General features: G+C 41.1%; 1 protein-coding gene across 2 annotated transcripts in view; it reads left to right on the top strand.

Annotated features, from left to right (window-relative positions):
- Nucleotides 1–22,559, top strand: part of grk3 (G protein-coupled receptor kinase 3) — a 75,786-nt gene that overhangs the window by 5,874 nt on the left and 47,353 nt on the right. For both annotated transcript variants that reach the window (XM_042223514.1, XM_014335715.2), the window contains exon 2: nucleotides 13,618–13,694. In XM_042223514.1, the coding sequence (XP_042079448.1) occupies nucleotides 13,618–13,694 (77 nt within the window). The remainder of the gene's footprint in view (nucleotides 1–13,617; nucleotides 13,695–22,559) is intronic.

The raw sequence follows: 22,559 nt of genomic DNA, 5'->3' as shown, positions 1-22,559 counted from the left end.
GTTCAAGCTGATAGTAACTGTATTCTGGTCCAGAGAGCTAAATCTGAAGCACTTTCAGAGAACATGAACAAATATACACAACAGAGCCAAAGAGAGCAAACTGCAGTCTTGCAGTAGCACATACACGTGCGCCAGTTACTAAACTTTTGGCCCTTTTTTGTGGCTGTCACAGATTTTAAAACATAGGCTTTTGCTTTATTTTAATGTGTGTTCCAGCCTTTGCTTTGAACATTGTTTAATAATTGAGACAATACCTTGCAGAGGACTAAATCTGTTTAGGACTTTTAGATAATATCACACTTATATTTTATAGCAGCAGATTGGCTAATTGCTTGTGGACTGCTGTGTGGCAGCTGTCAGTGATGATACAAGAACACTAACATGTACCACTACAACAGTAAGTGCGTCTCCAATACAAAGACTTTACCTAGCCAGGCCACAGGTATATTTGGACATCCATACATCAGCTGGAGAGAAGACCCAGTCCTCAGTACGTGGATCAGAGAGAAACACAGCACTGAGTCAGTTCATGGCAGACATGGCAGCTTTCCTCCTCCAAAAGAGCCACTCAGCAGTCAGACTCAGAAAAGGTCTTAGCCAGCTGTGTATTTGCGGTGATTCATTCAAACATTGGTTTGTGCGTTGGTTAAAGTGTTTTTTGTGATTAACCTTTGTGGTATTGTCCAAACAACTGGTGCGTTTGCCTGTTTGGTTTGGTTCTCCTGGTGTGGTAATGTGAAAGCTGCTGCAGTTTGTTGGGAGTGGAAACACAAAGCAAACACAGGACTTAGTGATCATGTGTGCAGCATGTAGTGTAGGTCTGGTCAGTTAACTGGATTTTTGAGTTTGTCTTGAAACAGTTACTTTTTGTGTTGATTTTTCATTCTGAAGCTTTTCCATGTTTCTGTATGGTGTGCAATTATTGGCGTGCACAAAAGTATAACCTGTGTTTCAAGCATATTTACAGCACAGTACTGCAGTTGTAATCTCAGACATGACTGGTAATTGTGGAGTACAGTCTTTGTTATGAATGACACCCCCCATTCATTCATTCATATGGAATTTCTAAATAAATGCCCAAATAACTGCCACACATGGCGCTAAGTTTGCTACCACATGGCAATTCTTGTTTTAAGATAAATATTAGCTGCTGTGTTGCAGCTTCCCTTGGACCTCTGTGTTTTCTGTTTGGCTGGCTCAGTGGCCATTTAGCATCAGTCCTTGGTTTGGTGGCTTCTCAACCGAGTCCTGTGTCTCACAGGTGAACGAAGTGTGATGTCTCCTCTCCCCTCACTTAGCCTGGAACAGCTCACAGTTCTCGCTCTGCATTTTTTTTCTGGATTTAATTTCTATGTATTTGGATCTCACCAAAGAATAAATTTTCCATATTTGTGTATTTTTGTAGCACATAAGGTTTTGAGTGGTCAGATTTTTACTGAGATTTTACTTCATTTACCTCGTAGAGATGTGACGCTTTTTCCGATTCTTCATTCTGTATTTAGGCATGAGTCGAACAAAATGCTGTCACATATAAATTTTGGTGATGTTGAGTTACATATGGGTGGCGTACATTGACACATTAAAGAAATGCAAATGGAGAACATAACATTGCATCCATAGGGACTAGGGCTGAACGATTATGGAAAATAATCTAATTGCGATTTTTTGCCCCAATATTGCGATTGCGATGCGATATGCGATTATTTTTTAAGGTCTTTGTCTTCTGTATTATTAAACAAAGACAAGCAATACATCATATAGTATGGCCAATACTATATTACATTAATTTTAAACTGTTCTTTCCTGGAAGACAGACCTCTGTTATGATGACATGAGGTGATGCATGAATTGATGACTGACATTTTTATTTAACTTCTTCAATCACAACAGTATATTTGAACATACACAATAGTTTATTTTTAGCTTACAAACATCTGAGCATAAAGTGCTGACAAGGAACCCTGGTGTAAACATTAAAATGAAAGTCAGTACAATGTGCAGATTGCAGAAATATACATAAAAAAAATCAGTGGCTTTACCACACTCAGTTTTTCGACATCTGTGAACTACTAGACAGTCATTCAATTAAAAAATAATATTAAATAAATAAAACTAATAAATAAAAAATACACACATCTTACTGATCTCTGCAGTCAGTAACATTACACATAAAGTGCAAACATAATAGCAATTGTATAAACACACACACAAACACGCCTTTAAAATTTAAAGGCGTGAAATTGGACGGTCTAGCTTCTGATTAGCGTCACCGCTGTCTCGGTGGAGTTTAATAAACTCGGCCGTCTGCTTCTTGCTATCTAAAATATAACCAGACACTGGTGTAAATTCTCGACTGTCTCATACTTCTGTTTAATAAGTTTTCTGTTTGACGTTTAGTCAGCTGTGTGAAAACCAAGGAGGAACCCACCCGGGGGATTAATAAAGTTTTATTTTATCTAATCTAATAACTTTAATCTCAGCCAAACCGATTTACTCACGAACAAACAAAACACTGAAAAAAGCCCAACAATAACATTTTTAGGTTGTCTAAGTGACTTATATATTACGTTTAACCCGAGCAGCGAAACTCCGCGGTGATCTGAAAATGATGTGCCGGGAGTTGTGCCGTTCTCGGCCGCATCAGTAACCCTTCGAGCTCCCGGCTAGCTGTCGAGCTGGTGGGTAGCAGACGCCTCTGAAAACGTCGAAGCACTTTTGCAAATATGGGATATCTTGATAAACCGAGCAGATATTTGATGTTTACACAACTACTTTCTCGCCTGAAAATATGTTAAAAGTTTATTTTGTGACCCAGAAAGATTAGTATGAGTAATTTTAAAACTTAGTAGCGGCCGCCATTGCTGGAAACTGGAGTTTGGCTGGGCCGCGCTATGAATTCTGGGATATGGTAGTAATTTGGACAGCCTTCGGCGCGTCGCTGTGACGTAATCGGTCTACAAATGCGGCCTCAGGAGGATGCAGCCCATGAATTTGGACATGTCCAGAGTATAATCGCAGCCTTTGCGGTTAGAAAATTGCACTTGGTCATGTCGCGATATTATCGCAAATGCGATATATCGTTCAGCCCTAATAGGGACTATGAAATGATCATATATAGACCTGTATTGGGATGTACCTATATTATTATTTTCAAATGTATTCACTGTTGTAAATTAGTCTGCAGTTGTCCTGATCACCTTGTGGCAGAAAATAATATTTGGCCATAATTAAGCCTATATCTTCAATCTCACCTGGGAGTGAAAAAGAATCTTTAAACTGACAGCCCCCAGCATCCACCCCACTGATGATAGATGACGCAACATCTGACATGCGCTGATGAGTTCCAAATTGATATTTGTGTGTGCGAGACCAAGCACTGAGCTGAGTATATTACTAAAACAGTGTGGTGCGGTGTATACACATAATAAAATCAAATCGTCAGCAACCATTTTTGCTGGGATTAAAATCACTTGAACACCGGGTTCCATAAACATGCTGATTTTCCAGCAGCTGGAGAGCCGTGGTGCTGTTTCTAAATTGCAGACCCTTACTTGATTGGATGACCATTAGCTGCTTTTTTTCGAATCTGCAAATCTGTATTAGGAGGAGCTGTAGAGGTTCTTAGAAAAATGAAATGGCAAACCCAGGTGCTGGTATGTTATTGATCAGAACTGAACTGCTCTGCGGTTGCACAGGAGCACTCTGTTAGAGTGGATGACCTTTGTGCTCGTCTCCACAAACAGAGCAAAGCTTTAGCACTCAGTGTAGACTTACCAGTGAAACTGTATGCCGGGCTAATTGAGTTCACTCATTAGACATTTAGTCTTCAGGGAAACATGGAGGCTGCAAGTTAATCCAAGGATTGGCAGCTCCGCTCCATGTAAAGACCACACCAGGTTGAATCCTGTAACAAGCGGAGGCGTTTCTGTATGAGGAAACAAACCACACAATCGATCATTAGTGTAATGTTTTTGTGAGAGTGGTTTATCAAATGATTCTGTGCTAGATATGAGCTTTATTATTTATTACATTACACATTAACATAAAGGAGCCGCAGAGATAAAAGGTTCAGCTAATGGACCTGTGAAAGCAGTGTAACACAGCTGATGAGTAAACCAGTCAGTGAAGCCAGGCTGAAAATGTGCCTCCAACATGTCAGTGAGGACATTAAGAGAATAAGCTGTCCAATACAACTGCATGAATTATAACTGTAAACACAAACAAGTTTGTGATGAAGAGCGCTGGTTTGTATTTAAGTGGACCTGCAGAGGCAATGCTTATTTCCTGAAGTGCTCATGAAGTCAGCTTGAATACACTCATTTATATCTCCCATTTGACAAAGTTAATGGGAGTTGGAAATAATAAAGGATCAGACTATTATGTAGCCTCACACAGAATGCTATCTTGACAAAATTCAGTGATATAAACTTGGACTTTACTAACAGGGCTGTATCTGTGTCTCACCCACATGCTTCATGTGCATCCTCGATTACTGCATTTCCTCAAAAAGTGGTGAGACCGTTGGATGTGCCTGTAGGTCATAGTGTTTCCAGCCCTTCCTCCTATCTACCACATACCTGGTAGAGTCTGTGACTGCAGGCTTGGGTTGTGTCACTGAACAACAAGCTAGAGGATAGTGATCAAATGTAGATTGCTAATCTAATATGCCTTTTAAAACTAGTTTGTTCCTTCATTTATACATTTATCTTTTGTTTAGTTCCTAGTTTTTAATTTCCTGTCTGCACCATTACATACAGCCAGTACTTGTTTGTGTGTACACGTGCACTATAGAGAGCATAAGAGCTGGACAGAGTGTTTGTGGCATCACACACTTTCTGAAGCTTCTTTCAGCTGCAGCCATTATGGTTCTTTGGAGCCAGAAGTGAGCTCATTAGGATCATGTTCACAGCTGCATGCAGAAACTGAGTAGGAGATTTATAGACACACATCTTCTAATTAATGCAAGTGCAAAACTAATAAAATGGAGAAATGTGACCTGGCAATACTGTAGCACAACTTGTTGGATGGTCTGTACCAAACAGCAAGCATGACTTATCTCAGATGAGCCCTTAGAAACACTCAAACAGGCACCAACAGCACACACCGTGAAGGGGTCTGCTTCAGTGACTCAGAAGCCCCATTTCCATTAGTACCATCTTGGATTGAATCGCCATGGTTCGCCACGGTTTTTACGCTTTTCCATTAGGTCATAGTACCTGGTACTAGGTATTAAAATAGTACCTGCTCGACCGGGGTTCCAAGCGATCCGAACGGGTACTAAAATGTGACGTCGTCAGACGTCAGTGGCGTTACTCAACGAGTCGTGAGAGCGTCTTGTTCACGAACAACCCAACTAATATTCTCCTCAGTTGTACTACAGTGCTGGGGATGTTCCTTTCTGCGGGAGTCAAAATGTTTTATACACAGAAGCCCAGGTATTGTCTATGTGTTGGAGTGTGATTGTGCGTATGTTGAATGTTTTCAGAGGAATGTTGAATGGTTGAATGGAATGAATCATGACAAATGTGAAGGGCAAGTAAAAGAGACAGGCTTTTCTGTTTTTTTAAAAAAAAAAAAAAGCAGAACTTGATTAAAAGTGCGTGGGTGCGTGCGTGGGAATGGGCAACCAGTAATGCATGCACAGCTGTAACAGTCGTGCATGTGTGAAGCTTCCTGCAGCATACTTGCAGAGGCCGGAAGGTTGCACTTAAATGTGGCACTTTGGAGATAGCATGGTGCTGCCACATTCTCAGCGGGCCACGCTGAGTCCTCTGGCAGTGAGGCGAGACTTTGACGGCAACACTGGCGGCAGCTGAGAAGAAAAGTGTGGGGGATGGCGACAGGATGACCTGCTGTTATGTTACAGAGATCAAGTTAATGCTGACCGAGTCTTAGCCAGAGCTGGCCTCACCAGTAACGGCCCTCAGCCAATCACATCTTCCAATTCCTGTCTCCAGCTAAAGTACAAAAAACAACTGCCTTCTCTCTATGAGACACAGAGTTCAGGGTGGTGTCTGTGCATGTGTGCAGACGTGAAATATTAAATATGAAGGGAAAAACACACTTATTTAACATTTTTATATTTTTGCAGTGGTGCATGCTGGTCATTGTTGTATAGTCAAACGATAGACCAGCACGTCATTCAGAATCCCGTCCCTCTGATCTTATTTATGTTGTTTTTCCCATGGTCTGTGCTGCTGGGAACATGCAGCAGGGAGCGGAGCAAAGACGGGCTCAGTTTTACACTGGACAGCAGTGTTAGTACATGTCACTGTTTTCCTTTTCAGTATAAAAAGACGTCAATATGCCGAAGCATCCTTGCTAACGCAGTATGAGTCTAAATGAAAAGCTCATATTTGATAACACTGCATGAGCCCCACTGTTTCCCAGCTGAGCATTGTGGTTGTTACTGAGAAGAAATATTTTGTTAGCCTAATGTTAGTGTCATGCAGGCAGGTCGGACTTAGACGAGTTGCATACATACTGTTTGTGGACCCAACCCAAACCCCAAAACATCTGCACTAATGCTGACATTTGGAGGATTCCTGCTGAGTCAATAAGGAATCAGACCTATAAGTGGAATCTTTAACAGTTTTCATATGAATAAAATCCATCCTGTGTGTCATTGTTGGTCTCTGGTGAGACTGCCTCTATGGTCAGTAGTCTGTGTTGTTCTTTGCAGCCCAGTTGAGCATGCTTTGCCTCATGGACCAGTTCTCCACCTGCTGCTGTTTCAAAAATAGGGAGCATGTCTTTGATGTCTTTGTCACGCTTGAGTCATGATTAGGGCTGGGTCATTTCATACCGTTCACGGTAATACCGGTATAATGTTGGGCAACGATAAGAAAATGAAATATCGCGATAGAATACGGGTAAAATGCGCAGTGCCTTTGTTTTCATACGCACATGGCGGAAAAAGCATGGCGGCGACGGAGAATGAGAAGGGCGAAAGCGGATCGTTAAATGAAACAGATGAACCAGAATTGGTTTGTAAAAATTCTGCAACTTTAGTGTGGAACTGGTTTAGCTTTCGTCCGTCAGATACACAACAAAGTACTATTTTTGGTAGAGCATGCTAGCGGGCCGTCGTTATTACAGTGTTTTTTGGAAAATACGGCACACTTAAAATCAATCCTTTGATTTTTCTGATAATGGACAGTACCCCTTATAATCCTGTGTGCCTTATGTATGAATTCTGGTTGTGTTTACTGACCTTGAAATGATTTTATGTGGTACACGGAGCTCAAAAATCTGTCAAATGTTTTAGCACAACTTTGCTAAGCTACGCACCTGCACTGCTTGATGGATTGTCGGAGCATTACGGCTATCGTAGGCAGGAGCCTCGCGGAGTGATATGTACTGTGCTTCAACATAATATTACCATATTGTGTGTGTGTGTGTGTGTGTATAACCTCTTTTTAAGTTTTGTGGATATTATACATGGTTATGCTGAAGATATGTCGGCCAGTTTCCACTGGAAATGCCTTTTGGTTAAACTGTCAGCACGGAATTTGCATTTGCACTGTTAAATTTCTATACAACTTTAATGCACATAAAAAAACAGCTGCTTGTTTAAGTGAAAATACATTGGGGGTTTTTTTGGGGGGGGGTTTGCACTAATAAAGTTGTTGAGTTGTAAAGTATTTTGTCTAGTGTCAATTATATCGTCAGTTATGGCAAATTTTCAAATGTATATCGTGATAAATATTTTTGGTCACATTGCCCTGCTATAGTCATGATGACTTACGACTCCTCTGCCAGGCTCCTGCAGCCAGTGATTTTTTTTTTTTTTTTTTTCACTGATAGATGCATCATTTCAACTGTGCTACCCAGTCGTTGCAGATCAGTTTTTTAATTTTGCAGTTTGTACTCTGCATTGAGATGTCATTAAAATCTGTTGTTGAGCCAAACAGTAAATTGTGCAAGAATCCCATAAGCTCTTAATCCTGAAAGTGCCATTGTTAATATTTTTGCTTTTCAGACAGCACTGAGATATTGCTATTTAATACAGTATTTAATGGACTATTTCTATCCAGTTATAAAGTAAAACCACTTTTTCCAGAGTGAATTAATCGAGAATGATTGCAGATCTGAAAATTGCTCAGGTTTTCTTATAAGTGGCTGTCTTTGCCCCCTCTGAATCCACTTGAGGCCGAGCAGCAGCCAGAAAAACAAGTTTTGGCAAAGTGAGTTTTCCTGTTAAAGACAGTAATTACATGTCTGCAGGCTCAAATGAGCTGAAACAAGTGTTCCTTCCACCTACTCAGGTCCTATTTGTATTGTCAGGTATAAACTAAGCTTTCTTGAGAAATATTGACAGAGCAAATAAAATGTTAGTTGTTGCTCTCCCACAGCGTGAGAACTATAGACATGGGCTGAAAATGTCTGAAGCAGGTTTGAGTTGGGTCAGAACCTTGGCACTGTGCAGTATGTTATCAGCACAGTTCAATTACATGCCCACACAGCCGGCTACAGAAATGCTAGTGACAAGCTGTTAATATGTTAAATATTTACACATGTGCATACTTCCTGGAGCCTGGAATGGTCACCAGCACAGTGTTGTTATAGCGTCAGAGTGCAGATTAACAGCTAATGAAAGCCGGCCGTTTGTGCCTCTTACACTGGCACTGACCCACCGCCAAACGGGGCCAAAGCAAATGCAGAGACATGATCCGACTTAACCTATTTCAGAATCCTTTCCTGTGTGTGACCTTTTTAATGCAGAGCTGAAAGTCAGACCTCACATATGTTGGTTTTGTAACCCCTTTACCCACCTGCAGCTTGTTACTGCGACTAGCATCACTTCTGCTTAGTACAGGCTGAGCTTCAATGTAATAGCAAGTGTGTACCAAACCTGTTTTTTCTGCAGTGAAATGCAGTCAGGGGGTGTAGCGAGGTAAAGAATCAGGTCACCTAACATTGGGAGGGTCTCTGCCTCCAGGGCGCTACTTTGTCGCTGCAGAAATCACCGTTGAGTGGCTTTGATGAAGGTCGCAGAGGAGGCAGCAGAAGATTTTGTTGAATTGTGTTGTAATGGTTGTGCTAGTGGGTGCTGAGATTGATGATGGTCAGGGTGAGTGGTGACAGCTTGCTAGTTAAGGTGATGTTTGTCTAATTTCCTCTTTGAGGTCTTAAGTTCTGAGATTCATAAGAAATGAAAGCTTCCTCACAGCAGGGGCATATTCAACCTGTAAACACGCCCGACACTTGCAACACGGATGCATCTCGATGCGTACGGGTGATCGATCAATCATCATCAGTGAGAAATCAGGAGGTGATATTTCTGTCTGCTGTACTGACTTGGAAAAAAAGAAATTGGAGTGTAATGTAGACACACTTGTTTATCTCACCTCTAATTCCAAAAAGTTGTGTGAGGTGAGGTCGTGGCGACACACTGACACAAGACTGGAGGAGATGTGTGTTTAAGCTGATATCAGTTGTCTTCTGTCAGCTGCATCCATCATTGTTATAGGTCATCTAAAAACCTAAAAGTGTCCCGGGTTTTTAGTATCTCTGCTTTGTGGCTCATTGGTTGATCCTCAGTACCTGGATGTACTGGTCCCACCGGCTGGTTATCATGCTTAAAGAAGGAGAAATAGGATGTATTATTATTCCGATACCTGCCCAGTGCAATGCTAGACTTTTGAACACCACCTCTTGCAGCCATGGTCCTCCTCAGAAATGTGTGGGGACTGTTGAGACTGTGGACAAAGCAGATAAAGACGCACAATAAGTGAAGGTAGTGCCTACAAGCGTTAATGCTACATTCATACCCTTCTGACACCATGCCACTCACAGATTGTCAGTGTCATGGGGATGCCTGTAAATAATACTGCTTTATTTCTGTCTTTTTGCCCACAGTCACTGTCAGTCACACTGCATTTCTACACTGGGAGGCATTGTTTTCTGATCTGCTCCGGTCATCTGCTCCCGTGAGCTAATGCTGCTGCTGTTATTGGTGGCTGCACTGGTATAAAACAATGAAAGCTGTTCACATCGATGTCTATGCATCTGTGACACCATCATGACAGTGTTGTGAGACTGTGCTTCTGAGGGTTTATCTTTCCGCCACAAACGTGTGTTTGCTCAGTGTTGTATGTGTCACTGCAGTTGGTGATCTTTCAAATCTTGAGCAGTCAAAGGCAGATTATGTGCTTGGTTTCTTCCAACATGCTCTTCATTTGATTTTATTACACTATGTTTCATTAGCAAACTCAATGCTAACCTCACTAACTAGATACAGTGTAGCAGTCTCCTCCCCCCTCCCCCCAACTCCACCCCACACACATGTGTTTACTGTCCAATAATTCATGACTTGTACAGTAAATATTACCAGCTGCTTTTATGTGGTGCAGTTTAGCGCGAATAATCCAGAGTCAGCTGCTAATGATTCAGTGGGGCACACAAACCTCTAAAAGAGGAAGTGTCTACTTCCTAGGTTCTTGTTCCTGTTGCTGTGGCTGCAGTTGATGTTCATTCCCACTTTCCCATGAAAATCAGCCCAAACAAGCCCAGGATGCAGAGCACTGGGCTGCTGGCTAATTTTACCATCTCAGCTCTGGCCGTTACAGCATGTTTCTCACATAATGTCATGCTCACGTTGCCAGAGAGTTGTCCACCATATTGGGTGTGATGCAACGTTGAACAAAATTTGTGTATACCTTGGTCTTGTTGTTGGTGTCTGACTTGCTGTGGCCTGTTAGTGTTTCCACTCTCTGGTCCAGATAGGTTCTGTTTTTGTATTTTCAGAGTAATCCTCCATGGGGAGAAACTGCTACTGTGCTGGTTTATTCGGGGTTCAGCCTGCTGTAGTTTTTGCCTTTTTAAGTTGCTCTACCACATAACTAGATAAAGTTGTGTGGGAATAAGACCTGGGAAGTCTGTATGCAGTGAGTATTTCCTTTTCAGTCACCTTTCTCACTCAACATGTGTTAATAGACCTCTGCTGAATCACACTTGTTATTAATTTCTGGCTCTATTCCACAGCATGTCCTTCATCCTGTTTTCTTTCTCTGGTCGCAGCAGATGGCCCCGCCCCTCCCTGAGCCTGGTTCTGCTGGACGTTTCTTCCCGTTAAAAGGGAGATTTTATTTCCCACTGTCGCCAAAGTGCTTGCTCATAGGGGGTCATATGATTGTTGGGTTTTTTTTCTGTGAATGTATTATTGTAAGGTCTACCTTACAATATAAAGCGCCTTGAGGCGACTGTTGTTGTGATTTGGTGCTATATAAATATAATTGAATTGTAGCTTGTAGGGCTGGGCCATATTATACCGTTCACGGTAATACTGGTATAATGTTAGGCAACGATAGGAAAATGAAATATCGCGATAGAATGGGAGTAAAACGCGCATGCGCAGTGCCTTTGTTTTCATACGCACAAGGCCGATTGTTGAGTGAAACAGATGAACCAGAATTGGTTTGTAAAAATGGTGCAACTTCAGTGATGTGGAACTGGTTTGGTGTTTGTCTGTCAGATACACGACAAAGCACATTTTTTTGCAGAACATGCAAGCGGCCGTTGTTATTGTCATATTTGTCGGACTAAGATGCTCTTAAATCTGGGAGTAATCTGGGTCCTAAACTCCCGTCTCTTCAGGTCAAACAACACTGCAGCATCACTGAGAGTTAAAAACTGTCTAAATTCTTTCATCTTTAATAAAACGATCAGCATTGCTGCTTTACCAGGTGTAACTATGAAGTTTAACTTCCAGGCATCCATGAAAACAAAAGTTATTACATTTAACGGAGTTAGAAGTTAGCAGGAAGCTAGCGGAAGTTAGCTCGCTAGTTTCGCTAGTTACCTAAGCATGATATAGCATGTTCTGACTGAGAGATTTCTGAAAAAAATCAAACGTACAGCTCTGCTATCACTTCCAACATAAATGAAGACAGGAAACTAAACAGCAGTGACGTTTGTAGGGTTACTGAAGTTGGGCTAGCTGGTATATAATGATGTGCTACGTGATCGCTAGCGACACAGCTATGTTAGCATAACATAAACAGTGAAGCTGGAGGACGAACACTAACACTTTTCCACTTATAAAAGTTAACGTTAAGGTTCCTGATGGTTAGAGACAAATGCAATCGCATGGCAGGATGCTGTAAACGGACCAAACTTCAGTCAGGAGAACAACTGAGATAATCCATCCACAATACGAGGTTAGTCATTAATATACTGCAACAACATGGGAATAGAGCAGCTGCCAGAGAATTCAACATTAATGAATCAATGGTACAGAAGTGGAGGAAGCAAGAAGAATGAGTTTAATAAAGTTTGATTTATCTGACTGCTTTGTTTCGCTTAATGTGCCTTATAATCCCGTGCACCTTATGGTCCGAAAAATACGTACTGCACACTGCAGTTTAATGTTGCAAAGCACCTCTTTTTAACTTCAGTGGATATTATACATGGTTATGCTCAGGATATGTCAGCCCATTTCTACTGGAAATGCCTTTTGGTTAAACTTTCAGCAAGGAATTTGCATTTGCACTGTTACATTTTTATAAAGCTTTAATGTACATAAAAACCAGCTTCTTGTTTAAGTGAAAATAAATGGAAGGTTGTCTTTTTGCGCTAGTAATGTTGTGGAGTTGTATTTTGTCTCGCATCAATTATATCGTCAGTTATATCGTTATCGCAAATTTTCAAATATATATCGTGATAAATATTTTTGGCCATATCGCCCTGCTCTAGTAGCTTGCATAGCACCCCTTTTTTCAGTTGGGCATGAAGTCGTTTAGTTGTAGTCGTAGCTTGGGTGTGTGTGTGGCTGTCTTATGGCATGTATGCTGTAATTCATGCAAATGTTTGATGGAAGTGCCTTTGTAGCCAGTGGACAGTGCTTTGGTTGATGCTGGGTGTGTGCACTGGAAGTTTAATTTGTTGTTTTCATTTGTAGACAGAAACGACGGATGTTAATCGACTTATCGTTTTAGCGCATCATTTCCTTTTTACACATGAAAAAAATGTAAAGCCTGCGTTGTTTTTTTTTTTGTTTTGTTTTTTTTACATATTCTAATGTGTTTTAGTTAACTCTTGAATATGAATCATTCACATGCTTAGAAATAGACTGAAAATACCATTTCAATAGGAGAGTGCTCAGTATTTTACACTGATACATTGTTGAAAAGCTAACTATTGTGGTGTGTCCCATTAATGAGTTATGCACTGTAATGCATTGAGAAATGATGCACAAGTCTGATAAGGTCGCTGCTATTGTATCATCATCTTGGCCACTGCGGTTAAGGGTTCACCTCGCACATGCTCAGTGTGCATGCAGAGGTGTTTGTAGGTGAAGCCTTCCTCTGCTGTTGTTGTGTATGAAGTGAGCTGGTGAAGTGTTAATGGGCCTATGGAGGGGGCGCTAATTGATTCTTTCTCCCTGCTCTCATTTTCATTAACACCTGCTCCCAGGGTAGCGTGTATCTCTCTAGGTTCTGCTGTAGCCTCCCTTGTGTCCTTGTCCCTTTCCTGCTGTGTGGGGACGGGAGAGTTCCAAACCTGGGACGGATCTCTGACTGGAGGCTGGGCTGCTGTTGCATGTAGCTTAGTGAGCTGCTAACTGTGCTGCATATTAATCTGCTTCTTCCTCTCCCCACCACCTTGTGTTCACAGCATTCGCAGTGTGATGCAGAAGTACCTGGAGGAGAGAGATGAACTGACATTTGACAAAATTTTCAATCAGAAAATTGGTAAGTCTCAACCTTTTCATTCTGCTAAAGCGTAAAAGAAATGCATACCGTAGGTTACCAGGATTCAGCAGCATTTCTCTACAGAGGAAGAGATGGCTCCTGTAGCAGGAAGTTCTGCTTTTTCACATCTCACATTACAGTATTATTACTCAAAAATCTCCCTCAGTGCAGAAAACCAACAAAGAATCTATTGGAGAAGTGGATGAATGTATAGCAGAACATATTGTGATGTGTATTCATTTAGGATGCATTGTTGGAAAGTTTTATTTATTTTTTATTTTTTTGTTGTAATGATGATTCATTCATTCATTTTTGAAGTCAAACTGAGAACATAAACGCCATTGGTCTCCAGTGGCTGAAGCTTCTAATGGAGTTGCTTTTGCTTTTGGTTTCATTGAACTTGTTGGGACATGATGTGTGAACAGGCTGTTAATGGTAGCTAACACTTTACTTATGGTACAGTGTGTTTAAGCATTAGCATTTACCCCATATGGGCCCTGTGACCAGTTACTTAGGCATGCTTTACACTTTCTGCTTTGAGGTTTCATTTAGCTTCCACCCACAGATTTACTAACAGATACACACTGCCGTTTTTCCTATTGAAGGTGTTTTTCAGTTATTCTAAAGCTTTGCTACCGTGGTCCAACACTGTTTGATTGGTTTGTCGCTCCACCACTTGTAATGTCCCAGTAAAATAGAACGGTTAGTTGTGTTTGCCGTTAATTATAAACAAAAATGAATAAATCACTCCACTGTTATTGTCAGCATTTAATTTGAGTGAATTAAGAGATACTGGATTTAACTCTAGCTCTGTGAGTAAATGTGTAACAGGCTTCACTATTTGTCTTACTGAAAGGCTTGGTAACTGCAGAACTACAGTAACCACTCCTTGTGTTCACAGCAAAGCTAGTTGGTGTTGCCTCAACTGTCTCAGTTTATCTACCAAGCCAAATCTGTCTGAGTGCTGTCTGTCAGACTGTTTGCATTGTAATGCCCCTTTTCCAGGTGAAACTACAGGTCAAGCGAGATTCTATCTAAAGTCACTGCTCCAAAAGCCAGTGAAGGGTTCCTGTGCACTGTTTACATGATCTAAGGAGACTTTCTCCATAAAGGAACAAATAACACTGAGCTGTTAAGGACAAAAATTGATATTTTTTGGCAGGAAAGGCAGCTTCAACATAGGCATGACTGTCACATACAATACTTCACTAAGCGTGTTGACAGCATTGTTTTTCAAATATGTTAAGAAAAATAAAGAACAACAGAAAAACCCCACCTAACACAACTTCAGACCAAAAGAAATGCAGGCACCACTGTCAGCGCTTTTCCCCCCTTCTATTGCATATTTGCATACAAACTAGAGATGGCACGATACCACTTTATGACTGATACGATATCATAAATGTGGATATCTGCCGATACTGATATGAATCCGATATAGTGTTTTTTAATCAATAAAACTGTTTTTTTAATATATTGCTGCATTTTCTATAAGTTCATACTCAAGTTTAAATAAACAACAACACTAAAGCTATTCTGTTATACCTGTATGTGTAAAAATAAATAAATAAATAAAATACACTGCACCCAAAATATTTCATAGTTCAGCGACACTGATCAATCTAATGAACTTAAACCTACTCAATCCTTCCTATTCTGGTATTTTAAAGAGTACTTAGCAGAAATAGTAGGCAACCTAACTAATAGGGTTGCAAACTCCCAGCAAAAAAAAGGAACCACCCCCCACCCTCCACCTCATGATGCTTAATCAACGTAATCAACTTTAATTTGATGCAGTGTGAAAAAAAAAAAATGCACAGAAATCAATTATTTTTCAAGAATAATTAAATAGATTCAACATCTTTCTTCAACAGAACTGCAGACTGCACAGATGGTACCTTCCCAAAGGAAAAAGTACTATAGCTTACTAGACTTAATAGTTACTATATACAGTAATGGACTTGTATACATTTTACATAAGATTAAAACTTTGGGTGTAAGATTCAGATAATTATTCATTAAAAGCTAGATATTTTAAATGAGAATAAGAAAGAAAAGTATGTCTTTGTGCCCCCCTTTTCCCTGTTCATGCCCTATCGGCCCCCCTGGCTAAACTTTGCTAGATCCGCCCCTGCACAGTTAGCAGCCGTCAGCTGCATAGAAAAGGATCCTGGTGTAGAAAGTAAATAAATTCTAACAGCTTATCAAGCTTAAACGTGCTGCTGTTGTTCAGCCGCTGGTTTCCTCTTTCTGGCGCGAAGTGGGCCAAAAACAGACAAGAGAGACGGACTCGACAGAAAAGCCGATCAGCTGATCATTAATCAGTTTCACGATTGAAGTAGCAGCTTAATGTGGGAATGCTTTACAAACATTCAGAGATGAACTTACACACTTTCTTTACTTCTCTCTGGGATAATCGGAGATGAAATGCTGGTTTGAGGCTACAAATACACACAGCCGCTCTATCACGTGGGCACACTGCTCCGACGTGCTACGGTTATGAGCTGAGTTACGCTGTGTTGCAAGTTCTGTGAGGTGCTTTTTGGATATTTAATGGATCGGATTACATTTTTTATTTCTCTCCGATATCCGATCCAGTAATGTACGTCAGTATCGGACCGATTACGTAATATCGGATTGGTCCATCTCTAATACAAACATTTCCTCGCTTTTAAAGCTCAAAGCAAATGCTGTCATGAAAAATGAATTTGCTGGTAAATATTATCCTCTACTTGTTAGCACATAGCTCAAAGCCCCTCTTTGCTTAACTACACTCTGAGAGAGCTGGAAGCATTTTATCTGGCAGAAGGCTGCTCATCTGTGTCAGACACTCTTAAACAGAAATCATCGCCTGTAGCAGATTAAGCTGTCGCTTATTAACATTAATGGGATAAATGACTTGATATAACTGGATGGTTAATGCGGAATGTTTTTGTGTTCAGCCATGTTATGTAGCATCAATCAGTAAAATCCCTCTTCCTGACTCTGTGTTTTAGGCTTCATTTTTTTCCTCACAACCTGACACTCAAAAGTGATGGGAGAATAAATACGATCTCATAACTGTTGACCACTTTTTGCCCCAGTGTTGTTCAAAATAAACCGCCTAATAATATTCCTGATGCAGTAATGCTTAAATTTTTCAGTCCTCCTTTGCCGCAGAAGCAATTTGTAATACAAGGCTTCTCGCACTTGGGTCTAAATCAGGATTGTGTTCAGCCTCAGTGTGGCACTACTCTTTTTCTGTGCTAGTTGTGCAGATGCTTACTGTCACTTCTCTGTATGGAGTTATTCATTGTAAGGCAGCTTTGTTTGTGTTTAGAGCAATGACTCAAGGTAGAGTGTCACATTTCCTGTTTCCTCCTGCCCTCCAGTTGGTAGCAGCGTCGCTGTGCTGGCTCCTCCGAGTGTTTCCATTCTGAGCACACGGGCTGTGTGCCAGTATTTGTGGCGTACCAGGGGACCACAGCTGCCCTCCAGGCTTCTAGTAGCTTTACTTACTTTTCTCTGATCTGTGCCCTCTTTGGGAATAGACTGCGTTAATTTTCTCTGCCTCCTTCTCCTTGTCTTCAGGTCTCTTCTCTGTCAAATGTGTTGCTGTCCTTATTGCAGTCTCTCTTATTTTCTCTTTGCCACCTCATACTATCACTCAGGCTCTTGCACATTGTGTGGGTGTGCACATGCTTTATTGGTACCTTTGTGAAACTTAACACTCTTGCAGTAATTTAATAATCCTTATTTTGGCCAGTGTGTTAATTGTCTTCAGTAAGTTGGACACTGCTGGAAAAACAGTGGGAAACATGTCTACACACTTGGTGGATGCAGCCACCACGACCACTGGTGACCCAGTGCTTAGTGGAGTCCTGTTTTTAAGGCTCAAGATGAGTGTAGGGATGTGGTTAGTGTTTTGAAACCAGACACGATAAGCAAAGAGCATGCACTGTCTGGCTGACACACGGCATGCACTGAGGCTAGCAACATGTCAATCACGTGGTAAAACAAACCCTGCTTTATCCTCACTCTGGACTCAAGTGGCATCCCTAATGTGTGCTGTTAGACATCTAGTTTATAGATCCAAACGGGACACAAAAAAAAAAAGACATCTAGTTTATAGAAATAAAATCCATGTGCTCATATTAAGCAAACGTGGAATTTCACTATTATACCTACAACAACCTGCCTGAAGATCTTTGTGATGGGTGCTTTTTGGAGCTTGCATTAAACATCAGCACCTGTGGGCAGAACTGGCATGAATGCCAAAAACACACAGTTTACCAAATAGGTCTAATGAGATTGTTTAGTTGAACTAACTATGAAAATTCACACTAACATAAAAATCCCTTTAAAATTTTTCAGTCAGATAAAATCATATAATATCACAAGCCTAATTTCCTATTTGATGAGTATAATTCATTGTATTTTAGTATGTTAGACGCAGTGACCACAGTTACACGTCTAAGCTTGCTGAACAGGTGATTTAATTAAGGACTCTCATGGACTTCTTACTGTCAGCACTTATTGTGATTGTGATCACAGTAAGTGCTGCTGTCGACTGTGAAAAATCATTTTTTCCTCTCCACTGTTTTCATTGTCTTGGTCATAATGCTGGCGCTTCAGATCCTGGCATGTTTGTCAGAAAAGGTGCTCTGACTCCATCATAAGCTACAATACTGAGTACTTGATATTCACGGACGCGCTGTTAAATAAGTTTTATAGTCCTCGCACATCTATTTGTAGTTGCAAGTGTGAGTGAAATGTTTGCACGAGGGGGGTGGGGGGTGGCTGGGACAGTGGTAATGTCAAAAAAATCAAAACGCATGAGAAAACACACTAGGCATTAGTGAAAAGAGTGAGCGCGTATGTGTCAGTGAACAGAAACTCTTGAGTTCTTGAGAGGACTGTTATGATGAAACACTTGCAGGCGTATGCAGCCTGCTTTACCTGACGTGACCGGCCTGGCCTGCACTGTATCATTTCAATCACTGGAACCAGGATTATATTTTTTAAAAACACAGCAAAGTCTCATCGGAGTGAAGCCGCTGCAGATACCTTCTGGTGTCATCTGTGGTGGCTTTGAAATCTCAGTTTTTATTTTAGTGCCTTTGGTCATTATCAGTGACGGGAAAACACAACAGAGTCAAGCTTTAATTTTATCTACGTGCGTCAAATCATTCTCACAGGATGTTGCAGAAGAATCTCTTTGGTCCTTCATTTCTCCTTTCTGCTTAGCTCGCTTGGTCCTCTCGCATGTGGAAGTACTGCCTCTCAAACAGCACTGCATTAGCCAGGCCAGCTTAGGGAAATAGTTGCAAGGCGTGAAGCTTGATGTCAGTTGTGTGCTGTACACATTTGAATGGCAAATGTGTAAGTTTGCATGTTTCAGTAACAAGATAGCTGTCCACAGACTCCAACTGAGCATCACGTGGCTATGGAGGTGTCAGCGTAGCAGTTTCAGCAACTCGTATAATATACAGAAAACCCAGAGCTGCCGCGTTACTATCTAAAAAGTGCAGCAGATAAAATTCTCCCTTTTACGTGTGTTAACTGCTTCTCTGAGGAATGCACTTGTAAAAACAGTGACTGTAACCGGCACGAGTCCTTAGTTTTAACACAGCTTTCACTTTACGGACTTTTCATTTGCATACCGTCAAAGTAAGGGCTTCCCACAGAGACTTGCACATACTTTAGTTATCAGCCTGCTTCAGATAAATCTCTGCAGCCGTGATTTTAGATCACACTAAACTGTGAGCACAGCAGAAATGTTCTTCTATGACGAAAGACCAGTTTGTCCTCTCACTTGATTCTTAGGAAAATGATGCCTTGTTCCACGTCCAGAGTGAGAAATGGCTTTAAATTTGTTGTGATATCCTGACACAGATCTATCAGGCACAACCAGTTTGGTGTATTTCACTTTCGTTTGAGGTGTGTTCAGGGATTCAGCTCACATGGGTGCCAGGTATTTTTTGGATTCATTTTGGGTTTTGTCACATGTCAGTCCTGCTGCCTCCCACGCTTTTGGCATCAGAAAAGGAAGTGGATTTTTAATCAGCAATTGTAACATTGCAGTATTCGGTTGGATTTTAGCACCCTCAACAGCCCTTGTCCTTGGGCTCAACGAGCCCTGTTGACTGTCATGACAACCAAGGTCGGGAAGAAAGCACTTCAGTGTTGCTGGAATTCTTTTACTTCACAATGAAGAAACCGTATCAGCTAGTTTGTTTTGTGGTTCAGACTTTTCTCTGCAAGAAAATTTAATACTGACAAGTGAGAGGACTTGAGGTTTGTGCTTTACATGGATCAAACTAGTGTAAGGTTACTGTGAGTGTCATTTGCTGTCTTCATAGTCCATGACTTCTGAGCCCTGAGGGGGTAAGACTCTGTAGCTTTTTTAAGGCTGTGTCAAAAAGCTGAAAAAAAGGGTGTTGAGAAGGTCTACCTGGCTTTGCATCAGCTGGAGAGCGTGGCTTTGGTGACTCCTCCCTGCGATGTCCCTGGGCCAGACACAGTCAGGGTCAGGCAGGATGGACCCTTATGTAATGGACATGATGTCCTCTCTAAATATAGCAGGCATACTGCTCACTACTTCATCTTGAATATGTTTTTAAAGGCATATATTTGGTTTTCTACATGGTCTGAAGTATGGGCCATTTTTTTTTTATAAAATATATAATAAATAAAGTATAATAAATAGGCAATATTTATTTTGGTTTTCTTCCTCTCTTTTTCCCCCCCTTCCTCATCCCTCCGTCTCCTCCTCCCCCTTCCTCCCATTGGCGGGTCATACCCCTCCTTCTTTGCCTTGTTTTCCTAACTGCATCTGAAGTAGGGCTGGGCCATATTATACCGTTCACGGTAATACCGGTATAATGTTAGGCAACGATAGGAAAATGAAATATCGCGATAGAATGGAGTAAAACGCGCATGCGCAGTGCCTTTGTTTTCATACGCACATGGCCGATTGTTGAGTGAAACAGATGAACCAGAATTGGTTTGTAAAAATGGTGCAACTTCAGTGATGTGGAACTGGTTTGGTGTTTGTCCGTCAGATACACAACAAAGCACATTTTTTTGCAGAACATGCAAGCGGCCGTCGTTATTGTCGTATTTGTCGGACTAAGATGCTCTTAAATCTGGGAGTAATCTGGGTCCTAAACTCCGTATGCTTCAGGTCAAACAACACTGCAGCATCACTGAGAGTTAAAAACTGTCTAAATTCTTTCATCTTTAATAAAACGATCAGCATTGCTGCTTTACCAGGTGTAACTATGAAGTTTAACTTCCAGGCATCCATGAAAACAAAATTTATTACATTTAACGGAGTTAGAAGTTAGCAGGAAGCTAGCGGAAGTTAGCTCGCTAGTTTCGCTAGTTACCTAAGCATGATATGCATGTTCTGACTGAGAGATTTCTGAAAAAATTCAAACGTACAGCTCTGCTATCACTCCAACATAAATGAAGACAGGAAACTAAACAGCAGTGACGTTTGTAGGGTTACTGAAGTTGGGCTAGCTGGTATATAATGATGTGCTACGGATCGGAAGATTCGCCTTGTACGAGTCGGTTCGAGCCCGGCTTGGACAGTCTCGTCGTTCCGGAAATCCGTTGTACGTGTGCAGAGCGTGCAGGCCACCTCCTTCATGCGCCAGGTGGCACATAGCCACGTGTGAATGTTGAATGGTGGTACGGTTGGAAGCGTGGGTCCTAGGCTAGAAACCTAACATAAGCCATTCCATTTTCCATTCTCCTGATCGCTAGACAAGCTATGTAGAAACACGTGGCTGAGGACGAACACTACATTTCATTATAAAGTTAACGAGTCCTGATAGTTAGAGACAAATGCAATCGCATGGCAGGATGCTGTAAACGGACCAAACTTCAGTCAGGAGAACAACTGAGATAATCCATCCACAATACGAGGTTAGTCATTAATATACTGCAACAACATGGGAATAGAGCAGCTAAGATTCATTCATTAATGAATCAATGGTACAGAAGTGGAGGAAGCAAGAAGAATGAGTTTAATAAAGTTTGATTTATCTGACTGCTTTGTTTCGCTTAATGTGCCTTATAATCCCGTGCACCTTATGGTCCGAAAAATACGTACTGCACACTGCAGTTTAATGTTGCAAAGCACCTCTTTTTAACTTCAGTGGATATTATACATGGTTATGCTCAGGATATGTCAGCCCATTTCTACTGGAAATGCCTTTTGGTTAAACTTTCAGCAAGGAATTTGCATTTGCACTGTTACATTTTTATAAAGCTTTAATGTACATAAAAACCAGCTTCTTGTTTAAGTGAAAATAAATGGAAGGTTGTCTTTTTGCGCTAGTAATGTTGTGGAGTTGTATTTTGTCTCGCATCAATTATATCGTCAGTTATATCGTTATCGCAAATTTTCAAATATATATCGTGATAAATATTTTTGGCCATATCCCCTGCTCTAGTCTGAAGCATGGGATGAGAATAGTACTAGATATTTATATTTAGTACAGTTGTTAGTGCTTATGGTACTTAATAGCCTCTTTTCCGTTAGTACCTATTCGAATCATTTGTTTTCCATTACAGTCGAGTACCACCCAATGTCATTGGGTCATTGTTATAGCAATGCGTCTGGTGACAAAATTGGGTGAATGTCGAGGCAACGATATACTGCTGCTTGGGTCTGTGGCTTTTTGTCAGGCTCGGGGACTACAGCGTTGCATTTCCCTCATTGCTGGTGTTCTGAGAAACCGTCCTACTCTGGCAAATCGTCCTATCGGACGGTTCCTTCTGAGTAATCCTACCCCTAGCCCTAACCACAGCCCTAACCATAACCATACGAAATATTCACAATGGATAAATTTGGGTTTCGTGTTGTGCGCATGC

The sequence above is a fragment of the Haplochromis burtoni genome, unplaced genomic scaffold (assembly GCF_018398535.1).
Source record: "Haplochromis burtoni strain Fernald_Lab_line unplaced genomic scaffold, NCSU_Asbu1 Contig_113, whole genome shotgun sequence".
Classification (NCBI taxonomy): domain Eukaryota; kingdom Metazoa; phylum Chordata; class Actinopteri; order Cichliformes; family Cichlidae; genus Haplochromis; species Haplochromis burtoni.
This window is presented reverse-complemented; position numbering and strand designations above follow the sequence as displayed.